Source organism: Meriones unguiculatus, chromosome 9 (assembly GCF_030254825.1).
Source record: "Meriones unguiculatus strain TT.TT164.6M chromosome 9, Bangor_MerUng_6.1, whole genome shotgun sequence".
Lineage (NCBI taxonomy): Eukaryota > Metazoa > Chordata > Mammalia > Rodentia > Muridae > Meriones > Meriones unguiculatus.
This window is the reverse complement of record NC_083357.1, coordinates 75,956,368-75,977,544: the sequence shown is the minus strand read 5'-3', so window position 1 is coordinate 75,977,544 and position 21,177 is coordinate 75,956,368. Positions and strand designations below refer to the sequence as shown.

Here is a 21,177-nt window from a genome sequence, read left to right as displayed (position 1 = left end):
ACATTCACATGACACACATACACACAAAATAAAAATATCTTTTTTTGGGGGGGTTTTACTCTGTTGAAAATTATAAAGTGAAGCTGGGTGGTAGTGGCGCGCCCCTTTAATCTCAGTGCTCATGAGGCAGAGGCAGGTGGATCTTCTTGAGTTCCAGGACAGCCAGGGAAACACAGAGAAATCCTGCCTTGAAAAACCAAGGGAGAGAGAGAGGAGAGAGGGAGAGTGGGGGAGGAAGATTATGAAGTGAGAGAGATTTGGACTTCAGATTCTTGTACAGTGCTGGAGTTGTCCTGGCTTCATTGCCTCTGTAGCAAACGTCCTTTCCCCTTAGGATCAATAACACTGAGAAAATTTAACATCTAGAACATAACCCACTATCTTGTTTCCTGAAGCAGAGAATTCTTGAACTCCACTCAGCAAGAAGTCAATTTTACCTTTCCCTTTAAGGCTCAAAAACAAAGATGTTTCACTGCAGCTTTATGTGGGCAAAAGGACAGTTAGAACCCCAGCATGGACAACACTAATAAACAAAACAGATGGTGTGAATCTGAAATGCCAATACCAGCACTTGGCAGGCACTGGAAGGCAAGGCAAAAGAACCAGGAATTCAGAGACAAGCTCCAGTGTCCTTCCAGAAGCTGTTAACAAAGGGTCTGGGACCAGCTCACTGAACCTGTATGAACTCTCTAAATATGTCATACTGAAGGGTGAAGAGGAAGGAACTAAATTCCTACGCTTTCTACAGCTGAAATGCTTGCCATGTGTTTATCCTTCACTTCAGGATCAGCTCTGAGGTCACAAGGGAGTGCCTGGCCACAAAAATGATGCTGACTCTGCAAGTCACCCGTGATATGTGTAGTATTACAGAAATAATTCTAGTCACAGAATGCAGTTTTTGGTTTGTTATAAAAAATAAATTATTCTTTAGTCCAGCATTCAACCATTCCTTCTCTCAGCTGTTAAAAACTCTGAACTTAATGACATCTTTCCATTTTTGTTACCCTAGAAGTATCTACAGGTACTTTCATTATCTTTCAGGCACAAAATAGTAAATACATGCATATTGATTTACTCTTGAAATAGCTAAAAACCAAAGTATTGAAACCAGTACAAAGGTGGAATCAGTGGAGTTCGCTTCCCTAGAGCCTTCTTAGGCTCTGCTTAGATTACCGCCAGAAAGTTAAATCTGTGTGGTGTTAAACTCAAGGATCTATGCTTTATTCCACAATTTGGAAGGTAGAAGCAAAATCTCACTGCAATTACAAATACTCCTCATAAAAACTAAACGAAGGAATTCTCTGCAGTAAATTTCTCAAAGTTCTTAGTTAAAAACCTAAGAGAAAAAGTAAATAAAAGACCCTTCATAGAAAAATTTACAACACTCATTCAAAAGCAGCTCTTAAAAGTAAATACAACACTGAAGAGGAAAATTTTATGCCCACAAAAGTTGCCAGGTCTAATAAATTATTAACAGAACACCGCAACAAAAATAAGGCAATTATCCAAGATGTCATTAGAGATTTCTTCACTTCATAACTAGACAGAGCTGATCTATCTAGGAGCAAATGACATTTCATTCAGTTTCAGGACATATGAAATCCTTAAGGATAGAAATGATAATATGTGATCCTCACTCTTTAGAATATTTGCAGGAAAATCATTTCTAAAGCACAAAGAGGCAAGGAGGTTTAATCTTTCAGAAAGATACTGTTTGAAACTCAAGAGTGTGATAAAGCACACAATGGGCACTCGCGAACACACGCAATCCAGTGATAGCAAATAGATTTATTTAGTACTGTTTCCATTCCATGTCATCAGGAGGGTTGATTTCAACTTTTCTTTTACCTACATCAGACCAGTTGGTACTCAAGACTGTACCACCAGACTCCATCTGCAATTAAAAGAAAAAAAAGAAAGGTTCATTTCTGTATTACATATCAAAATACAATCTTTCCTTTAAATGAACCAAACATGCTCTCCCAAATATAGGCTACTAAAAATAACTCAGTATAAACAAAATACTTTTATTATCTTGGGCTTTCCAGAGAGGTCAACAAGTTTGAAGACACCTGGCTAAAGACAATCCTAGAGTAATTAGGTAGGCACAGCCTGTACACATACACTGCCATATTCAAGACCACATAGTCTTCTATTGGTAGAAGCATCATATGGAACATTTCCCTTTAATAGAAAACTAAATTCCTTTCCCCCCAAATTACATAATTTTATTTTGCTGGAAACAGTAAAAGCCAGGCAAAATAAACTTTTTATGCCAGTTAAACAGAACTTTAAGGATCTACACTTAATGCTCCCTCTTTGCCAAATACACTCTAGTGTACTCTGAATTTTAATCTTTTTAGTTAAGACACATACAAAAGAGATACGCAAAGCCAACACCTTGTGACCTGGTTATCTACTGACATTGCAGTGAATATACAACCCACCAATAATCCTTCGTGCATGTGCACGAAGCCATACCTTCCTTTAAACTGTTTTGGTCAACAATGAATTGTACTTACAATTGTGATGTCATAGGATTACAACAAACAGATGAAGAATTCTGGCTGCATAGTGATATTGTAGCCATTTATAATATCCATAATATAATACACAACTCTAGTGTCTATGGTGATGCTCATGTAGTCAAAATCATTGAACTGCTAAGCCATATATAAGAACAGCTTGTGCAATTATATACAGTACATAATAGGTGAAAACAAATATTATTAGTTTATTTACTAAACTATATTTTTTGTAATATTAAAATATACTTCTACACTTACAAAAAAGTCTACTGTCAAATAATATTCTGTTACAGTTGCTGTAGCCTCAAACATCTTATATTCACGAAAACTCTTGATGACATTGAAAAGTCACCTCAGGCTGTGGGTACAGATGAACACGACAGCACAAGCCTAGCCATGGGCAAACCCCAGCAACACACACAAAAGAGGCTACATCAAGTGACTGACCTATACTATCCAGATGTATGAACACACCCAATGGTGTTACCTAACAAGGAAAGCACCCAACAACAGAGTTCTCAGAACATGGCCAACTGTAAGCAATACCTAGCTGTGTCAAAGACTTGGACTGGAGAGCTAGTTCTGCTGTTAAAGGCTAAGGTTCACACTTCGAAAAAAGACAAAACTTCTATGTATTTGTGATAAGAATTCACTGATGTGGATCAAAGCAGAGTATAATGTGAATTCCTAAAACCTACAATCTTTTAATTACCTGTATTCTGACACATGCAGGAAGTTATTCACCCTTCTGAACTGGAACCTCAAGATAACCAATGCCTTTTGCAAAACTCCTTTGAGTTCCATTGCATGGGTCCTGGTTTTTAGACCTTATCTTCCCCGCATGAATGTCTGCACCTCTTGGTGGGCTTTGACTCTTATTTTTAAATTACATTTAGTTAGTGCATGTGCAAGTACACCTGTGTATGGGCCTGGGCATGCCACAGCACAAATGTAGAGGGCAGAGGACAACTGGTAGAAGTCAGCTCTTTCCCTCCAGCACAAGTGGACCCAGGAACCTTATCTGTTGAGCCATTTTCCCAGCCAACTTTCTTAAGATTCTTAACTACCAGGCTGTACTCCCAATATATCTGCTATATAACTACCATTAATATACATGGCACCTTTGCAATTTAAGGATTCCTCTCTCTCTCTCTCTCTCTCTCTCTCTTTCTTTTGAGTCTTGCTATGTAGCTCAGACTTGACTTTGAACTCAAAACCCTCCTGTCTCAGCATCCCAAGTGCTGGATTACTATCATATCCACTTAAGAGTTTGACTCTATATGTCTACTTCTCATTATTGACTAGAACAACAACAACAACAACAAAAAAAAAAAAACACAGTTCTTCAAAGGCATGAACTATATTTCACTAACATAAATATCCCTTGCTATCGACGGAGGATCCAGGCATATCTTCTTCCACATACAACACTGTCTGCAGATGCTACAAACCTCTTATATAAAATGGTTCAGAATTTTCATATAACCTAGGCACGGCTTTTCACTATGCTACAAATCATCACTAGAGCACCCATAATATCCAATGTTGTAGAACTATCATGTTGCTGACATATAGTGTTATTTGTGGAATGACAAGAAAAAAGTCTGTATAATAGGTACTCAATATGAATAAAACTCTTCCCCCTAACACTTTCAAATCACAAGTTAGTTGAACCCACAGATGTGGAATCCATGCAAAGAGCCGAATGTACTTACACTGCAGTCCTAATCATATGGCCAGGCACATAGCAGGCTTCAAATAAAATGACTGAATTAAACGTGACAAGTCTGTAAAATAAGCTACTCCTAAGAGGACTCTCAATTCTAAAACTCACAGAAGTGACTCTAGTTGATAATCTGGTCATATTTACTGATGACAATTTTCCTTTCTCTCTTTATAGAATTTAGCACCTCCTCATTATTTTGTATGTTGGTCTGACACAATTAGACTGAAGAAAGGACAGTCTTTTGTCTTCCCACAGAGACAGAAGCAAGCTCTGCATTTAAGGTCAATGTTGCCACACAGATGGCTTACTTTATGGATATATTTCACTCTCTTAACTATCAATTTTCTGTATGAAAATAGATGTGGATTCTGTAATGCATCTTTCGACCTGACATATGGTCATTTTCTCTGGCACACTTTTTAAAAGTCAATAGTAAGGGTAAGTTTCTTGCCTGGAAAGACATGAGTAGACAATAATGCTCCTGGTAAAATTCATGGTTATATCTTTAAGAAAAATAATTATTAGGTAAGATGGCCCATTGGTCCCTGGGAAATGGAGGCAGGGGATCAAGAGATCAAGGACATCTATAGCTATACAGCAAACTCAAGGCCAGCCTGGGCAACAGAAGGGTTCAGTTCCCAGTACCTAAACAGCAGCTAATAACTGCCTGAAATTCTAGTTTGAGTAGCTCCAATTCTCTTTTCTGACCTCCACAGGCACATACATAAACACAGACATGCATGTGCGCCAAACAAACACACAACCTTATGTCTAAATAAACAATTTATGCAGTGTAAGAACAGTCAATGGTCAAGACCTCAGAACTGGAGGCCTGAATCAGATGATAGTTAGGCTACTCTAGCAAAAGCCCAGATTCTCTTAATCAATTGAGAAATTAAGCCACTGAATAATAAATGGACACTTTCTACTAGGCCAATACTATTCTAGAAATTTCCATGCCAGAATGTTCTTCATTTTAAAGAAGAAAACATATGTATGATTCTAGAAGATAAAACAGAGGGAGCTCATTGAGCTACTGTGACAAATTCAACTAAACAGTAAATTTCCACCAATGCCCCAATCTTAGTATTTCTTTGCTTTCTAACTCCTAATGCACAAGCGAGTTAGAATAAGCCACTTGTTTCTCATCCCTTCTGTAAGTTTCGGACTTCTCCAACTACTACTTTTAAGTCTAGAACAAGAAAAAATAAATGTTCAGCCAAAGTCTATCAAAAAACTCTCCCAGGTATCTGGGTCATGCAGTTTGGCCACAAGCTCACTACTTGTTCTTACTTAAAATGTCTAAAGTTCACTCTTATAAACATATTCTTACAAATGATTTGTTCATGGCACGCTTCACTTCATCAGAACCATCTGAGTAGATCTGCTGAAATAACTTGTTTAAAGCTGCATCGCCCTCCAGCTTCTCATTTTTTTCTTCTTCTTTGATTTCACCAACCAATTTATCCCAGTTCCTGGTATAATGAGATGATGATGGATACAGGTTCTTTACATCTACAAAGTGAAAAGACAGAAGCGATTAGTCAGCAGGTTTGATTATGCCCAGAAATATGCAAATGCTGTGACCACGGTGTACAGCACATCTTAGCAAGTAGTTTCGGTCACTGAATTCCAAGTGTGCACTAAGTGCCTCTTTGCCATACACATCAATAACTAGATCTGCATTTCAAAAACAATCAGTTAGTACCCTACAAAATCTAGGACTTCCTCTAAGCAAAATAACAAAGTGGATGCTTTTGATACAATACACAAAGCTAGACTAAAAACACTCTGTATGCTAATCACAGGAGAAGCTGGGTTAAGAAGACAGAACTCCTTATATGAAAAGTTACTCAAGAAGCTGGAACAAGAAAATTGTAATGTAGTCAGCAGGCTGGGCTACATGATTAAGGTCAGACTGCACTTAATGAGAACTGTCTCAAGAAAAAGAGAGGGGAGAAAATTAAAGTTAAAAGCTGGTTGGAGATGGGTGAGGAGCCCCACAAGCCTAATAACCCAAGTTCAATCGCCAGAACCCATAAAAGACAGGGGACAATGGACTCTACAGTGTTGTCCTGTGACCCCCAACAAGTAACCTTTAAAAAAGAAGCAAAGGCTTGAAAATGGCAGCAAAGGGTGGCTCATAACCACTCATAACTATAGTTTCAAAGCCCACTTCTGACCTCTGGAAAAACCAGGCACACAAGGTGCACTGGCATACCTGTGAGCAAAACACATACATCAGATAAGCAAACCTTTTTTTAAAGGTTTAAAAGGTTTTTAAAATACCAGTGCGCACACACACCCTTTTAGGATGCTCCATATAAGAGGCTAGGGATGTTGGTCAATGGCAGAATGAATGCCTCCCATATGCAAAATACTTATGTCCATTCCAAATACTACCAAAAAGCTTACCTCATCTTAAAATGCCTAAAGCTTTTTGTAGAGAATTTTAATTCAGCAACATGGCTGCTTTGTTGGGAATACAGACATGCCTTTAATCTCAGGAGACAGAGGCAAGCAGATCCCTGAGTTTAAGGCCAGCCTGGTATAGGTCAAGTTTCAGGTAAAGAAAAGCTTAGGTCTAGGAGTGGTGGTGCACACCTTTAATCCAGCACTCAGGAGACACAGGCAAGCAGATCTCTGAGCTCTGTTCAGGGAGTTCGATTGAGTCTGTGAGTTGAAAGGCAGTGAGTGCAGTTGGAGGTGGGTTTGTGGCAGTTCAGATTGTGGAATTCAGAGACAGTTTTAACAGGACAGTTATACAAAGACAGGTTGAAGAGAGAACAAGCTAGACACAGGCAAAGACAGAATGAGCCAGAGAATAAGAATGAACCAGAAGATTAGAACAAATTTCTAGAATTAGTTTAAAGCCAAACAGAGCTATCAGTGAGAAACTGAGAGAAGCCAGTTTGAATCAGTCAGCTCAGAAAGGAGTTTAAGCCAGAACCGCTGAGTTGAAACTAACAGCCAGAGTTCAGAGAGAACTGGAAAGGGTGAGCTTATTCAGCAGTGAGTCTCAGGGGCTGAAACATTCCAGGACTAGATTAAATTGTACAGAGGTTAGAAGCTTCCAGGACGAGGCCTAGGCTAGTAAGCAAGCTAACAATTAAATCAAGTAAATAAAAGATATTTTTACAGCTTTTTTTTTTAAGGTTTATTTGTACCTGTGTATTACATATGTGCACCTTGTGTATGCAAGTGCCCTGAGCTAGAAGGTATCAGATGCCCTTAGAGTGTTGGGTACCAAACTTGGGTTTTGTATGAGAATAGCGAGTGGGCTAAACCACTAAACCGTTTCTCCAGTAAACCTCTCACGATTGTAACATTCAACATGTAGCTTTTCTATGAGATACTTAAGTATCTTCCAAAGCAGAAAAGCTCTAAAAATAAGTGTTACCACATATGGAGTTAATGCTCCCTCTCCTAAACATGCACACAGATCTTACATCAATAGAAAATATTAAGTAACTCTAGGAGGCTGGAGAAATGGCTCAGATGTTAAGTTGGCTGCTCTTCCATAGGACCCAAATTCGATTCCCAGCATCCACAGGCAGCTCACAACTGCCTGTAACTCCAGTTTCAGGGAATCCAATACCCTTACACAAACAAAAACGCAGGCAAAACACCACTGCCCATAAAATTAAAACTAAATACAAACAAGTAATGCAAGTAACTACTTAAAAGTAATTCACTTACTTGCACACATCTTCATACAGCATCTAAAAATAACCTATAAACTTATCTACATATATAGAAAACAACAGAATTTGTGTATCTACTTGGATAGAGGCTACTTTCATACAGAAGCTACTGGCCCAGCAACTCAAGGGATCCTCTAAGACTAAGGAAATAAAGATTTTGGCACATAAATAATTGGAAAACAGACAGACAAACAAACAAAATGACTAGGACGTCTAAGACTGCTCTGTTCTTAGAAACTACAGTAAAAGACAGAAATGTAATCCACATACACACAGGACTTAACAATTTTAGTACTGTGTTATTAAACGGAGCTGAGACAGTTTTACTTCACTTTAAAAATTACATGTATTGGGGATTGGAGCGATGGCTCAGCAGTTAACAGCAACTGCTGCTATTGCAAAGGACCAGGTTCAGTTCCTTGCACCCACCATGGCAGCTCACAACTGTCCTAAGTCCAGCTCCAGGGGATAAACCACTCTCCTGACCTCCACATGCAGCAAGCACAAACATGGCACACATACAAACATGCAGCCAAAACACAAAAAATGAAAAAAATAATTGTTTTTAAAAATTACATTTATAGCTGGGTGGTGGTGATACCTGCCTTTAATCCCAGCACTTGGGAGCCAGAGTCAGGCAGATCTCTGAGTCCAAAGGCCAACCTGGTCTTCATAGTTCCAGGATACTCAGGGCTACATGGAAAAACCCTGTCTCAGAATAACAAAACAAAACAAAAAAATTAAGTTGGTAGGTTTTTTTTATTTTGTTTTGTTTTTCCAAGACAGGGCCTTGGCTGTTCTGGACTTGTTTTGTAGACCAAGCTGGCCTCAAACTCACATAAAATAAAATTTTAAAGCTTCATTCATTCATTCATTCATGGGGGAGGGGTCCTTACACTCAAACTCCTGCCATTATCAATAAGCAACTGCTTACTTAATCATCACCAGGCCCTTAATGTGCTCTTTAAACCTAATAGAGCAAGAAAGAATAGTATTTCAACATAAAGTCAACCGGAAAATACTAAAACACATTATGCTCCTTTTTTTTATATATATACATCTTAAGAATTGGGTATGCATTTCACATCTCAATGCAGACTAATCCTCCTTCATATGGTCAATAGCCAAGTAGCTACAGTAGCAGACAGTGTTGCTTACAGAGCTTTAAAAAAAGAGAGAAAACAAAAAGCTGATTCTAAGTTTCCCTGTCACACTGGAACACACCTACACTAATCTAAATGTTCCTTCTTTCTATTTCCCTTTTCTAAAAATGATTGAGAAACTACTAAACAAACATATACCGCTTTTTCTTTACCCATCCTCCATCAAAATAAATTCCAGGAAGACCTGGTATAGTTTCACTCAGGATATACATATTGCTTTGAAGAGCTTAAATGTCACTTCCCACTACTGGAAATGCTATTTGTACATTTTACTGGTAGCCAAGGAAAACAAAAAATACATGACACGGTTTAGGAGCTGAGAACATGGATTTAATTAATTCTAATGCTGACTCCCAGGAAGAATGGGAATGAAGTTTTAATCTCTACTCCACAGATAAGAAAGCTGGCCCCGATAGGTTAAGTGACTTGCCCTTATCTACAGTTTCCAGCTTGCAGTACACAGGATCGGACAAGCATATTAATTCTTCACAAAACACAACAGGACAGGGAGTGCATCTTGAATTTCTAAAAGATTCAGTTTAGAAAAACTTTTACGTACGCACGCATCCACCTACACATGCGTGAACAACTTGAATAACTGGAGAAGGTAGGTGAGCTAGTGAGAGCAACCTACGCCTCTGTTCACTCACTTTTCAGACAACTGTGCCAGCAGAGATCACCTCTACTGTTGGAGAAGGTATGCCATAGGAAGCAGCAGCAGTTACCAGAACCACACCCACACTCTGTAACCCTGCATTCCAGTCCTCCACAAACCCACTAGGTGATCTGAGCCTATAAAAGGAAAGAGCTAATACTGGGCTGCCTTTTAATAAGAACACTGTATTATACAGCTGTTCACTATATAAACCTCAGCCCCAAACCACTAGGAATCAGTCCCAAGAGACGGCCTTAAAGCATTCACCCTTTGAAGGATCAACTAGAATCATCTTTGTTGTTTTCTCCTGGTTTTGCCAACTTTGCTGCTGATTAGTTAAGATGCTATCACTGGGTGTTTCAACTTCTATACAAAGATGAAATTCTGAGACATACACACATAGGAACTGTTAATAATCCACTTTCTAGAAGTTGTCACAAGCAAATGTGTTTTCTACTGTAACAAAAGGGTTAAAAATCTGAAAATGGCTGAAATGCAACATTGTTCCAGCCATCAACTCTGAGTATTAAATAACAAAAAGAACATTTTCCCTATTCAGCAATCAGGCAATCACAATACACTCTTAGGTTGCAATTCTAAGAGGGTCCTGCAGATTAATTATTCCACTAGTAAAAAGATGCTTAACTGCTGATTATATATGCCCAGAATGAACTTCAACACATAAAGGGCTGCAGAATCAACTCTATTTGTCTCTTCTTCTAGGCCCCCCTTCACTGGCTTGTATTAATAACAGAAATAGCTCAAATGCCCTACTCTGTGAAATCTTGAAATTCTAGGAACTCAGAGATGAGAAATCAGCTGGGAAAACAGAGAGGAATAAAGAAGGAATAGGAAGGGGTACATGAGCGATGCAAACCACCTCAGCATGGATCAGGAGTACAATAGGCAGCACAAACAACTCTCAGTGTAAAGTAACGGCAACAGGGCAATTCCAACGCTGGTGGGGCTTTACCACCATTTGTCTCTGTTCAAGCTTTGGAAAGGAGAATGACTTTCTTATGCTCAAAGCATCTTTTCTTCAGAAATAATGAAGTAGGGACAATGCTCATTATTATTTAATTTCAGCTGCACACTGAACTTAAACCCCAGCAAGGCCCAAATACAAACCTGCTGTGAACTGTTTTGGTGTGGGCACATCTCCTTGTCCCTCTAGCTTTTCCCATCTCACAGCCTCTGGCTTTTTCATTTTAATTTCAATCTGAAGGAAACACCAAATAAAATCCATTACTCAATATAAGATACATAAAACAGTAAAAAATGCAATTTTCTTAAGTCAAAGTTTTATAAGGATTAATAGTGTCTCTAACAGTTTGTCTAAATCATATAAAGTTAAATCTGAAGAATTATGAACATTGACTTTGTTTCTACTTTTAAAAATTTACCCCTCAAAGACAACACCCATATCATAAACTACAATCAACCGTCTTGAAATTCAGGCCGATGAAATTCAGGGGGAAAAGTCATGTGGCTAAGACTGACAATTCATGGAACCCATGCGGAGGAAGAAAGAATTGATTTCCAAGGTTGTCCTCTAACCTCTGTATGCATGTGTGTGTATGCTTGCTCTCTCCAAATAGTTTTTTAAGGGTCTTTATATCTAAATGTTTTATTTTTCTTCTACAAAGGTGTTCTTAAGCAGGAAGGAGTCTGCCATTCAAGGCACATTTGACAATAGCAATAGATACGATCTCTGCCCTAAGGTTGGTAAGTGGAAGGGGGTTACAGACACCCAATGAAGAGGCTAGGGAATCCTCCCAACCCTTGCAATAGATTCATACAGAGTAAAGTTGGCAATGCCATCCGAGACACTGCTCTGAGGCTTACAGTCACATTTCACTTGCTTTAAGGGAGCTTACTCCTTGTATAAAAACAGTACTACTAATGTTGACAACTGTATAATTAAACAGATCATTTCAAGCTGAGACTCTTATTTGTTGGAATATTTGGAAGTCTAGACTTTTTTTTTTTAAGATTTATTTATTATTATACAGTATTCTGTCTGGATTTATGCCTGCAGGCAACAAGAGGGCACCATATCTCATTATAGATGGTTTTGAGCTACCATGTGGTTGCTGGGAATTGAACTCAGGATCTTTAGAACAACAACCAGTGCTCTTAACCTCTCAGCCATCTCTCCAGCCCCAAATTTTGTACTTTTTTTTTTTTTAAGAGTTTTGCTTTTAAATAATATGTCTTAGGATTAGGGCAAAAGCTAAAACAGGTTCATTTATATTTCAGATAGATACACAGCTTGCCAATCATTTTATACAATATAGCTGGGCGTGGTGGTGCATGCCTTTAGTCCCAGCACTTGGAAGGCAGAGGTAGGTAAGTCTCTGTGAGTTTGAGGCCAGCATGCTTTACAAAATGAGTCCAGGACAGCCAAGGCTACACAGCGAAACTGTCTCAAAAAAACCAAAACAAACAGTTTATATAATAGTTTTAGGTATGCACCCTAAAACTATTGTATAAAACATTTTACTTTGATTTTTTAGTTTGTGTATATGATGTGTGTGTCTGTGTGTGCTCTGCGTGCACATGTACACCTGAAAAAGATAAAGGAGGGAGCCTAGTCCCCTGGAGCTGAAGTTATAAGCAGCTGTGAGCAGCCAGGTTGGGTCCTGGGTACCAGGTTGGGTGCAAGGCACAGAGGTTAAAAGCACTGGTTGCTCTTTTCTCTAATCAGATTAGGGTTGGGCCCTAGAACTCACCCCTTACTCCTTACACACTAAATGCTTCTAGGGAAACATACAGCAATTGACCTCAACCAGGGTCTTTCAAGAGACAAAAAGATTGCATACAAGTCTAGCTTGGTGAACTAACGACTCCCATCACGTTCATGTACATACTCATTAAAAAGTTCCTGTTTCACCTGAAAAACAGCACATATTAGCCCTCACATTTACTGAAAGCTACTGTAACCTGAGCATTTGTGCATTAAGAAAAAAGAGGCCTTATAAAGCCAAATCTCTTAGCAACAACCTGTTTCAACTGAAACAAGCTGACTTGAACTTGGAGGTATCCTTAATTCATTATGACAGAAGCAAGCATGCAACAAACCATTTAAGACTTTTTTTTTTAAAGTTTAAAAGGTGGGTAGAGCTGTGAATTCTTTTTTATTCAGAATTTTCAATTTGTACATGCTTTTAAAACTGAATTTTAAGTCTTGATGATTCTGGTAGAGACTTCTAGAATTACTTGCCCAGTTTCAGAAATATTTTCACTGTAACCATTAATAAACCAACTCATTTTTACTTAAGTAACATTTCCTTAAAAGTTTGAGAAGATGGCTCAGTTGGTAAAGTGACTGCAGGTGCCCCCACAGGCCTAAGGACCCGAGTTTAGATCCCCAGCACCCATGTACAAATCTGGGCATGGAAACATGTGCTTGTAACGGCAGAGGTAAGGAGATGGAGACAGGGGATCACTGAGCTCCAGGTTCAGTAAAAGCCCCCGTCTCAGCAAGTGAGATGAAGGAGACAGCAGATGTTGACCTTCATACACACACGTCCCACCCAACACAAATTATCTTTGGTAGTTTACGTAAATATTACTCTCAGGTGCACAGGAGGTTTTCCAGATAGCGTATCTCAGAGCAGTGTCTGCAAGCCATCTTTAAGAGCCCGCACTGCTGGGTCACCAGTTCTCAGATCTACACCACCATCCCCTTCTGAGGGCTCTCTCTGTATATGAGAATTTATTACTTTCTCCCAGAGGACAATTCCTCCACCACTACTCCTAAGTAAGCATAGCATTCAGACACTGCCTTCTTAAGAAGCTATAAGACCCCTCTCAGCAGCCAGTATAGACTGGTGGTAGAAGGCTCTTTCTCAGGGCCTGAAGAGCTGCGGCTATTTCCTGGCAAACTTTGCAAACCATTTGCTTCACAGTTGCATTTATCGACTGATTGTTAGTCTTCAGGAGAAGCCTTGCAAGCATTTTCTTACTGGTCCTTTACAGTTAAGTCCTTTGCTGTTAGAATTGTAGCTCAATTATCTACCTTTATTTTTAATATTGAATCAATTAATCTTTTTTTTTTTTTTTTTTACATTTTAGTTTAGCTTTCCATTTTTGTGTGTGGTAAGGTTTGCATAACCATGTACAGGTCAGAGGGCAATTTACAGAAAGATGGTTCTCCCCTCCTCTTCTAACTGCTTCACTCTAGTATTTACTAAATGCCAAGACAACTATCAGTTGTCTAAATGCCAGGGCAACCTATCAGTCACAGTACAAAGCTATCATCATATTCTTTCCTCCATTATACATTATGACTTAACACAAAATCCTTGTTTCATATTACTCTTCTTGAAGACTCTGCCTTACAGCAACGACATTCCAGTGCATATCATGCACACTGAGAAACAGCTGTTTTTAAAAAGAATGTATACCAAAATGTCATCAGGGACCACAGTATACGATAAGATGCAGATGTCTAGATAGAAGCATGCTAAAATGTCATTAGTGGTAAAAGGGGTTACCTTTCAGTGCTTTTGTATGCTTCTCTGCCTTTCTTAAGCTCTGCATGTACTATTCTGTAGCCTGAATATAAAAATCTGAATTATGAAGGTATATAGTATTTGTTGAACACTCAGTATGTCCTTAGTGCTTTACATATGCCAGCTTATTTAACAGAACCATCTAAGATTACTATCTACATTTTATTTGCACGCCAACATGGCGTGCGTGCGTGCGTGTAAAATGATATCAGGTGCCCTCCTCTATCATTCTCTACCTCTGTCTTCACTGAACCTAGAGTATGGCATTTGAGCTAGTCTGACAAGCCAGCTTACTCCCTACCTCCACCTCCTGTATACCGAGTCAAAAGCAGCCACCACACCCACCTGATTTAATGTAGGTTCTAGAAATCTGGTTCCTCACATGAGTGTGGAAGATCTTTACCCATGGAGTCACCTTCCTAGCACTAATGTACGAAACACTGCCTCCCTCTGCTGTTTGAAAAGGAAATAACCAAAGATTTCACCACATATTTCCCTACAGATACAAAATTACAATAAAATTTCAACTTGTTTTTTGTAGAACAGCAGTCTAATGATTATATATGCAAAATATTTTGATGCCAGAGTCAGAACACAGCTTCTTCTAAATGCAGGTCTCTCAAACCTGTATCCAGCTGTGTAACTGAATTCAGGAGCCACAAAAGCTTTGGCAATACAAATGCACAACAACCAAGTTAATTTAAAACCAAATGTGAAATGAGCCCAGGGCATTTGAGTACCCCTTGCCAATACTACTTTATACATATCACTGCAGCCTTGACTCTAAAACACAACATGCACACTGTCTGCCCTGTGCATACTGTCATTACATGCTACATCAACTGAATACTGCCTCAAACACTTCCGCTGAGATTCAAGACTAGTGTATGTTACAAACTGCAGTAATTTTACTACACACATATTTTTTCTTTTTCTTATTAGTTACATTTTGTTAACTCTGTATCCCAGCTGTATCCCGCTCCCTCATTCCCTCCCAATCCCATCCTCCCTTCCTCATCTCCTCTCTGCCCCTTTCCAAGTCCACTGATGGAGGGGACCTCCTCCCCATTCATCTGATCCTGTTTTATCAGGTATCTTCAGGACTGGCTGCAAAGTCCTGCTCTGTGGCCTAACAGGACTGCTCCTCCCTTGGGGGTGGGGAGGCCAAAGAGCCAGTCATTGAGTTCCTGTTAGAAATAGTCCTTGTTCCCCTCACTATGGGAAACCAATTGGTTACTGAGCTACTACGGGCTACATCCGAGCAGAGGTTCTAGGTTACATCCATACATGGGCCTTGGTTGGGTGTCTGTTTCAGAAAAGACCCTGTGCCCAGATATATTTGGTCCTTGTGGCGCTCCTATCTTTTCCATGTTATACTAATTCCCCCTTCTTTCATATGATTCCCTGCACTCTGCCGAAGGTTTGGTTATGAGTCTTAGTATCTGCTTTGATACACTGCTAGGTAGAGAATTTCAGATGCCTTCTGCAGTAGACTCCTGTCATACATTCAATGCACATCCCATTTGTCTTTCTAAGTGAGGATTGACCATCTTACCCTGTGTCCGCTTTCTAGATTATCTTCTTTAGGTGTATAGATTTCATTGTGTTTATCATATCTTGTAACACACATATTTTCTAATACTAAAAAAATGGTGTACTTACAAAAATCAAAGACTTTAACATACTCCTTCTATCATACCTCAGCATTAAAGTATCAAACTATCTATCCTTGGACTTTATTGTTACGTTTTATTGTTGTGTTTGAGTTGCCAACTTGAGCACCACTAAACAAACAAACAAATAGATGAATTTTGGCTTGGGATTAGAACAGAATTTCCAACACTTTCTGAAATGGCCCTAAAAGTACTTGTCATTTTGCACTATGTATCTATGTGAAGCAGCATTCTCAGAACTGACAATTACAACTTTTACAAAACATCTGAGACATTCTACACATCAAGTAACAACACAGTTTAGCTCTTCATGCAAAAACAAACAAGAACCTCAACCTTAAATTTGTTTTTATTTTAGTAAATGGCAAGGTTCTATGTATAACGAAAGAGTATTTTTTTAAATAAACTCCTTTAAACTTTATTATCAATAAATGCTTGAGTTATATGGCTATATATGCCCAGCACATTTCTCAAGCAAAATGGTTTAAAAAGCTGTAGCTCAATCTGGGCCAGAGGGGTAGGGTGCAGAGACTGATGAATCAACCAAGGACAATGCATGAAGAAGACCTAGACCCCATGCTCAGATGTAGCCCCTGGGCAGCTCAATCTCCCCATATGGGTTCCCTACTAAGGGGAGCAGGGGCAGTCACTGGTATGAACTCAGCTGTCTGCTCTCTGACCACCTCCCCCTGGCAAGGTGGCCTTACTAGTCCACAGGAAAGAGGATCCAGACAGTCTCGATGAAATTTAATAAGCTGGGGGTAGATAATAGGGGAAAAGGACATCCCCTATCACTGGACTAGAGGAGGGACACACACACACACACACACACACACGTATAAAGAAAAAAAGGAAGTTCTGCTTCAGAACACAACTTTGGAATCCTAAGTTCCATTTAGAACAAAGAAAACCTTAAAAATCACTGCCCATAGCTAGCAGTCAGAATTTAAATGTGCATCCTGGGCCAGCACAGACAACTGCTTATTGATTGGTTTCATTTGTTTGAAACTCGGTCTCTACATAGTCCAGCTGTCCTGAAACTCACTATGTAGGCCATGCTGGCCTCACACCAACAGAGAACTGCCTGCCTCAGCCTCCTGAGTGTTGGGATGCGTGTGTGCCACCATGCCCAATGAGCAATTATTCACTACAGTGTAAATTTGGGGAAAGCATTTAAAACCCACAAGGCTGTTTTCTTTCTCTATTTTGTAAAACTAATAGAACATTTACTCTATAAATCCACAGGGCTAATATCAGACTCCAATTCAGATTATCGCAAGAATACCATGTATATTGAAGGAGTATCATCAAGTTTAGCAAATAAAAATAAGTGTGAACATACTTAGAATAAAAAGTTATTTGGTTACTTGAAATACAAACTGCATTTGGGTGTTAAACATTACATGAAATACAACTTCTTAAATTATTCACCATCTCTCACAGAAATCAATTCTTTTGTTGTATTTATGTAGTGTTTATTAGAAACATGGGCCATACATACTGTCCACCTGTGGAATAAAAGGATATAAACAAATTAATTTTTGACACAGGGTTTCATGTACCCCAGGCTATCCTAGAGCTATGTGTGTAGAGAAGGATGACCTTGGACTGATGAGCCTCCCACTTCTATCTCTGAAGTGCTGGAATTCCACAGTGAGCAGCCACCATGCCCAGCAAACAGCTGTGAAGCTGGTATGTGAGCAGCAGTCTGTATGACTCTTAACTGTCTACGAGACTTAAAGACAGTCTTCAACTTGCCATTTAATATACTGAGACTTTTATTATAGTGATCACACCTTTTTTGGGCAATAGCATCTAATGTAGCACAGGCTGGCCTGAAGTTTTTGTCCATGGATAACCTTGAAATTCTGATCCTCCTGCTTCTACCTTTCTAAATTTTTATTACAATTTATTCACTTTCTATCCCCACTGCAGCCCCCTCTTGTCTCTGCCATGTCCTACCCACCCTTTTTTGCCCCTATGCCCTTTTCCTACACCGACAGGGGAGGAACCGTTTGACTAACGGTTTGTCTATCTTGTTTATTTTCTCAAAGAACCAGCTCTTGGTTTCACTGATTCTGTTTTGTTTCTAGTTTATTAATTTCAGCCCTGATTTTGATTATTTTCAGCTGTCTACTCCTCTTGGGTGTCTGTTTCCCCCCGACCCCCAGGGCTTTCGGGTGACCTGTTATGTTGCTTGTATGAGAGGTTTCGAATATCTTTATGAAGGCACTTGCTATGAACTTTTCTCTTAGCACTACTTTGTGTCCCATTAGTTTGTTGTGCCTTCATTTTCATTGAATTCTAGGAAGTCTTTATTTCTTCCCTGAACCAGCTGTCATTAAGTAGAATTGTTCAGTTTCCATGTGCATATGGGCTTTTTACTATTTCTGTTGGTGTTGAGGTCCAGCTTTAGTCCATGGTGGTTATGAAAGGATACAAGGGATTATTTCAATCTTCTCGCATATATTGAGGGAGGCTTGCTTTGTAACCAACTATATGGTCTATTTTGGAGAAGGTTCCACAGGGTGCTAAGAAGGTAAATTCTTTTGTTTGGGTGAAAGGTTCTATAGATGTCTATTAGGTACATTTGATTCATGACATCTGTTAGTGTCATTGTTTGTTTTGTTGATCTATCCTTTGTTTAGAGTGGGGTGTTGAAGTCTCCCACTATGAATGTGTGGGGATCTACATGTAGTTTAAGTTTTATTAATGTTTCTTTTACAAATGTGGGTGCTCTAGTATTTGGAACATAGATGTACAAAATTGTGATGCCTTCTTGGTGGAATTTTCCTTTGATGAGAATGAAGTACCCCCCATCTCTTTTTATTGGAGAGTTGAGTCCACTGATGTTGAGATTAATGGCCAGCGGCTGTTAGACCCTTTCATTTTGATGCTGGTTACAGTAGTATGTTCCTGTGCTTGGCTGCTTCTAGTTTTGCTCTAGTGAGGCCTGTGTTTTCCTGAATGTAGTTAGCTTTCTTGGGTTGTATTGTTCCTTCTATTATCTTCTTTAAGATTGGCTTTGTGGGTAGGTATTGTTTAAATTTTGTTGTTGTTGTTGAATATCTTGTTTTCTCCATCTATGATGACTGATTAAGTGGTGGGAGGATTTCTTTTCGGGTCTACTCTACTAGACCTCTTTATAGAGGGTTATAGGCCTCTCCTTTAAATTGGGAAAATTTTCTTCTATGATTTTATTAAAATATTTCCTGGGCCTTGGAGATGGGAATCTTCTTTTTCCTCTGTTCCTATCATTCTTAGGTTTTGTCTTTTCATGTTGTCTTGGACTTCTTGGTTTGTATCAGTAATTTTTTAGATTTAACATTATCTTTGACAGATACATCAATTCCTTCCATTGTTATCTTCCACACCTGAGCTCTTTCTTCCATCTTTTATAGTCTGTTGGTTATGCTTACCTCTGCAGTTCCTTTCTTCCCCAAGATCTTCCTCTCCATGATTTCTTCCATTTGTGTTTTCAATTTTTCCAATTCTACCTTCAGATCCTGAACTGTTTTTTTAATTTCTTTCACCTGTCTGACTGTATCTTCCTGCTTTTTCTCCAATTCCTTCACTTGTTTGTGTGAATATTCCTTTCTTTTATTTCTTTCAGTGATTTAATTATTTTCTCTAAAGGCCACTGTTTGGCTGCATCTTCCTGTATTTCTTTATGGATGGCCATAATCTGTTGGCCTTTAACTTCCTCCATTTCTTTACGGATGGCCATAGTCTGACTTTATCTTCCTCTATTTCTTTACAGATTTCGTTTCCTCCATTAGCCTCTTCATAAGCATAGATGTAAAGTCATCTCGAATTTCACTTACATTAGGGTGTCCAGGGCTACTTGCATCTGGATAAGTGGGTTCTGGAGATGCCATATTGCTTTGGCTTTTGTTGGTTGTGCTTTTATGCTGGCCTCTACCCATCTGGTTGTCTCAGGTGTTAGCTGTTAGTTTCTGGTGCCTACTGGAATCCTGGGGTGGGGAGAATCCCCCTGACAGGAAGTTAGTTGTTCCTGGAGGAGGCTTCCTCACCTTTTTGGATATGGTCACAGAATGGCTGGTGCTTCTCAGGGAACTGCCACAGCTCACCTCAGATTTATGGACCTGTGGATAACTGGGCATTGGTAGTCAGGGGGCTCTCCTCTCACCAGGAGAAGTCCTGGAGACAGCTGCCTTGCCTCTGGGTTTCTTGCTCTGAAATTAGTGAGCTGCTGCTGCTGCTGCTGCTGCTGCTCTTAACCTATGTTTGCTGGGCACAGCCCACTTGAAGAACCAGGAAGCATCATGGTTTGGTCAATTTAAGTAGAGACAGGTTACACCTTGAAGCAGTGTCTGGGGGCTGATCCCATGGATCCCAGGCTTCTGTAGATCTGAGGTTAGAGCTCTGTGCCATAGTACCCAAGCGTTAATCAGTGCCAAGTGAGCACAGCACTCAAGTGTGTGGTAAGAGGCTAGAGCCCAGAGCTTGTAAGAACCCAGGAACTTTTCCAGGGATTAACTGGGTGTTCTAAGGTTGGACCTGAAGTTTCCCTCTCCATGGGGTTTCCTCCCAACAGGGAAACCAGTCTACGCTGTTTTGGGATCTACAGTTCAGTCTGGGATGGTGAGTAGAGCACTCAGGTGCAGATGAGTAGCTCTGTGCTGGCAACTGGGTGTTTTCAGGAATCCAGGAACTTTTCCAGGGAACTTTTTGTGGTGGTGGTGGGGGTTCGGCCCTGAGGTCGAACCTGATTGTTTCCTTCACTGTGGGATTTCCTCCCAACAGGGAAACCCAGTCTCTGCTGCTTTGGGGCCCACAGTTCTGTCTGGGATGGTGAATTGGGAGCGCAGGTAGGTCTCTGGGCTGGCAGCTGAGCGCCAGGGCACGCGACCTTTTCCAGGGATTGTATAGGTGACCTGATTGCTTCCTTCCCTGTGGGGCCCATAGTTCAGTCTGGGATGGTGATCAGAGCACACTGGAGTGTGGTTCTGGGCTGGCGACTGAGTGCCTGTGAGGACACCCATGAACTCTTCCGGGTTTAGCTGGGTGGCCTGAGAATGGACCCGATTGCTTTCTACACTGTGGAGTTTCCTCTCACCTGGGAAACACAATCACTGGTGTTTTAGGGCCCAGAGTTCAGTCTGGGCCAACAGAGTTCTCTTGGTTGCTGTGCAGTCACTGCTGTCCTGCTCTTCAGATACAGTGTCCTCTCAGCCATCTTGGATAGCC

At 39.9% G+C, this 21,177-nt stretch overlaps 1 protein-coding gene across 2 annotated transcripts in view; it reads right to left on the bottom strand.

The window, feature by feature from the left end:
* Positions 1–1,768: 1,768 nt before the first annotated feature.
* Positions 1,769–21,177, bottom strand: part of Sugt1 (SGT1 homolog, MIS12 kinetochore complex assembly cochaperone) — a 45,324-nt gene continuing 25,915 nt past the window's right edge. For both annotated transcript variants that reach the window (XM_021642810.2, XM_060391490.1), the window contains 3 exons: positions 10,905–10,995; positions 5,588–5,769; positions 1,769–1,894 (listed from right to left, as the gene is read on the bottom strand). In XM_021642810.2, coding sequence (XP_021498485.1) covers positions 1,793–1,894; positions 5,588–5,769; positions 10,905–10,995 — 375 coding nt within the window. In that variant the 3' untranslated portion in view covers positions 1,769–1,792. The remainder of the gene's footprint in view (positions 1,895–5,587; positions 5,770–10,904; positions 10,996–21,177) is intronic.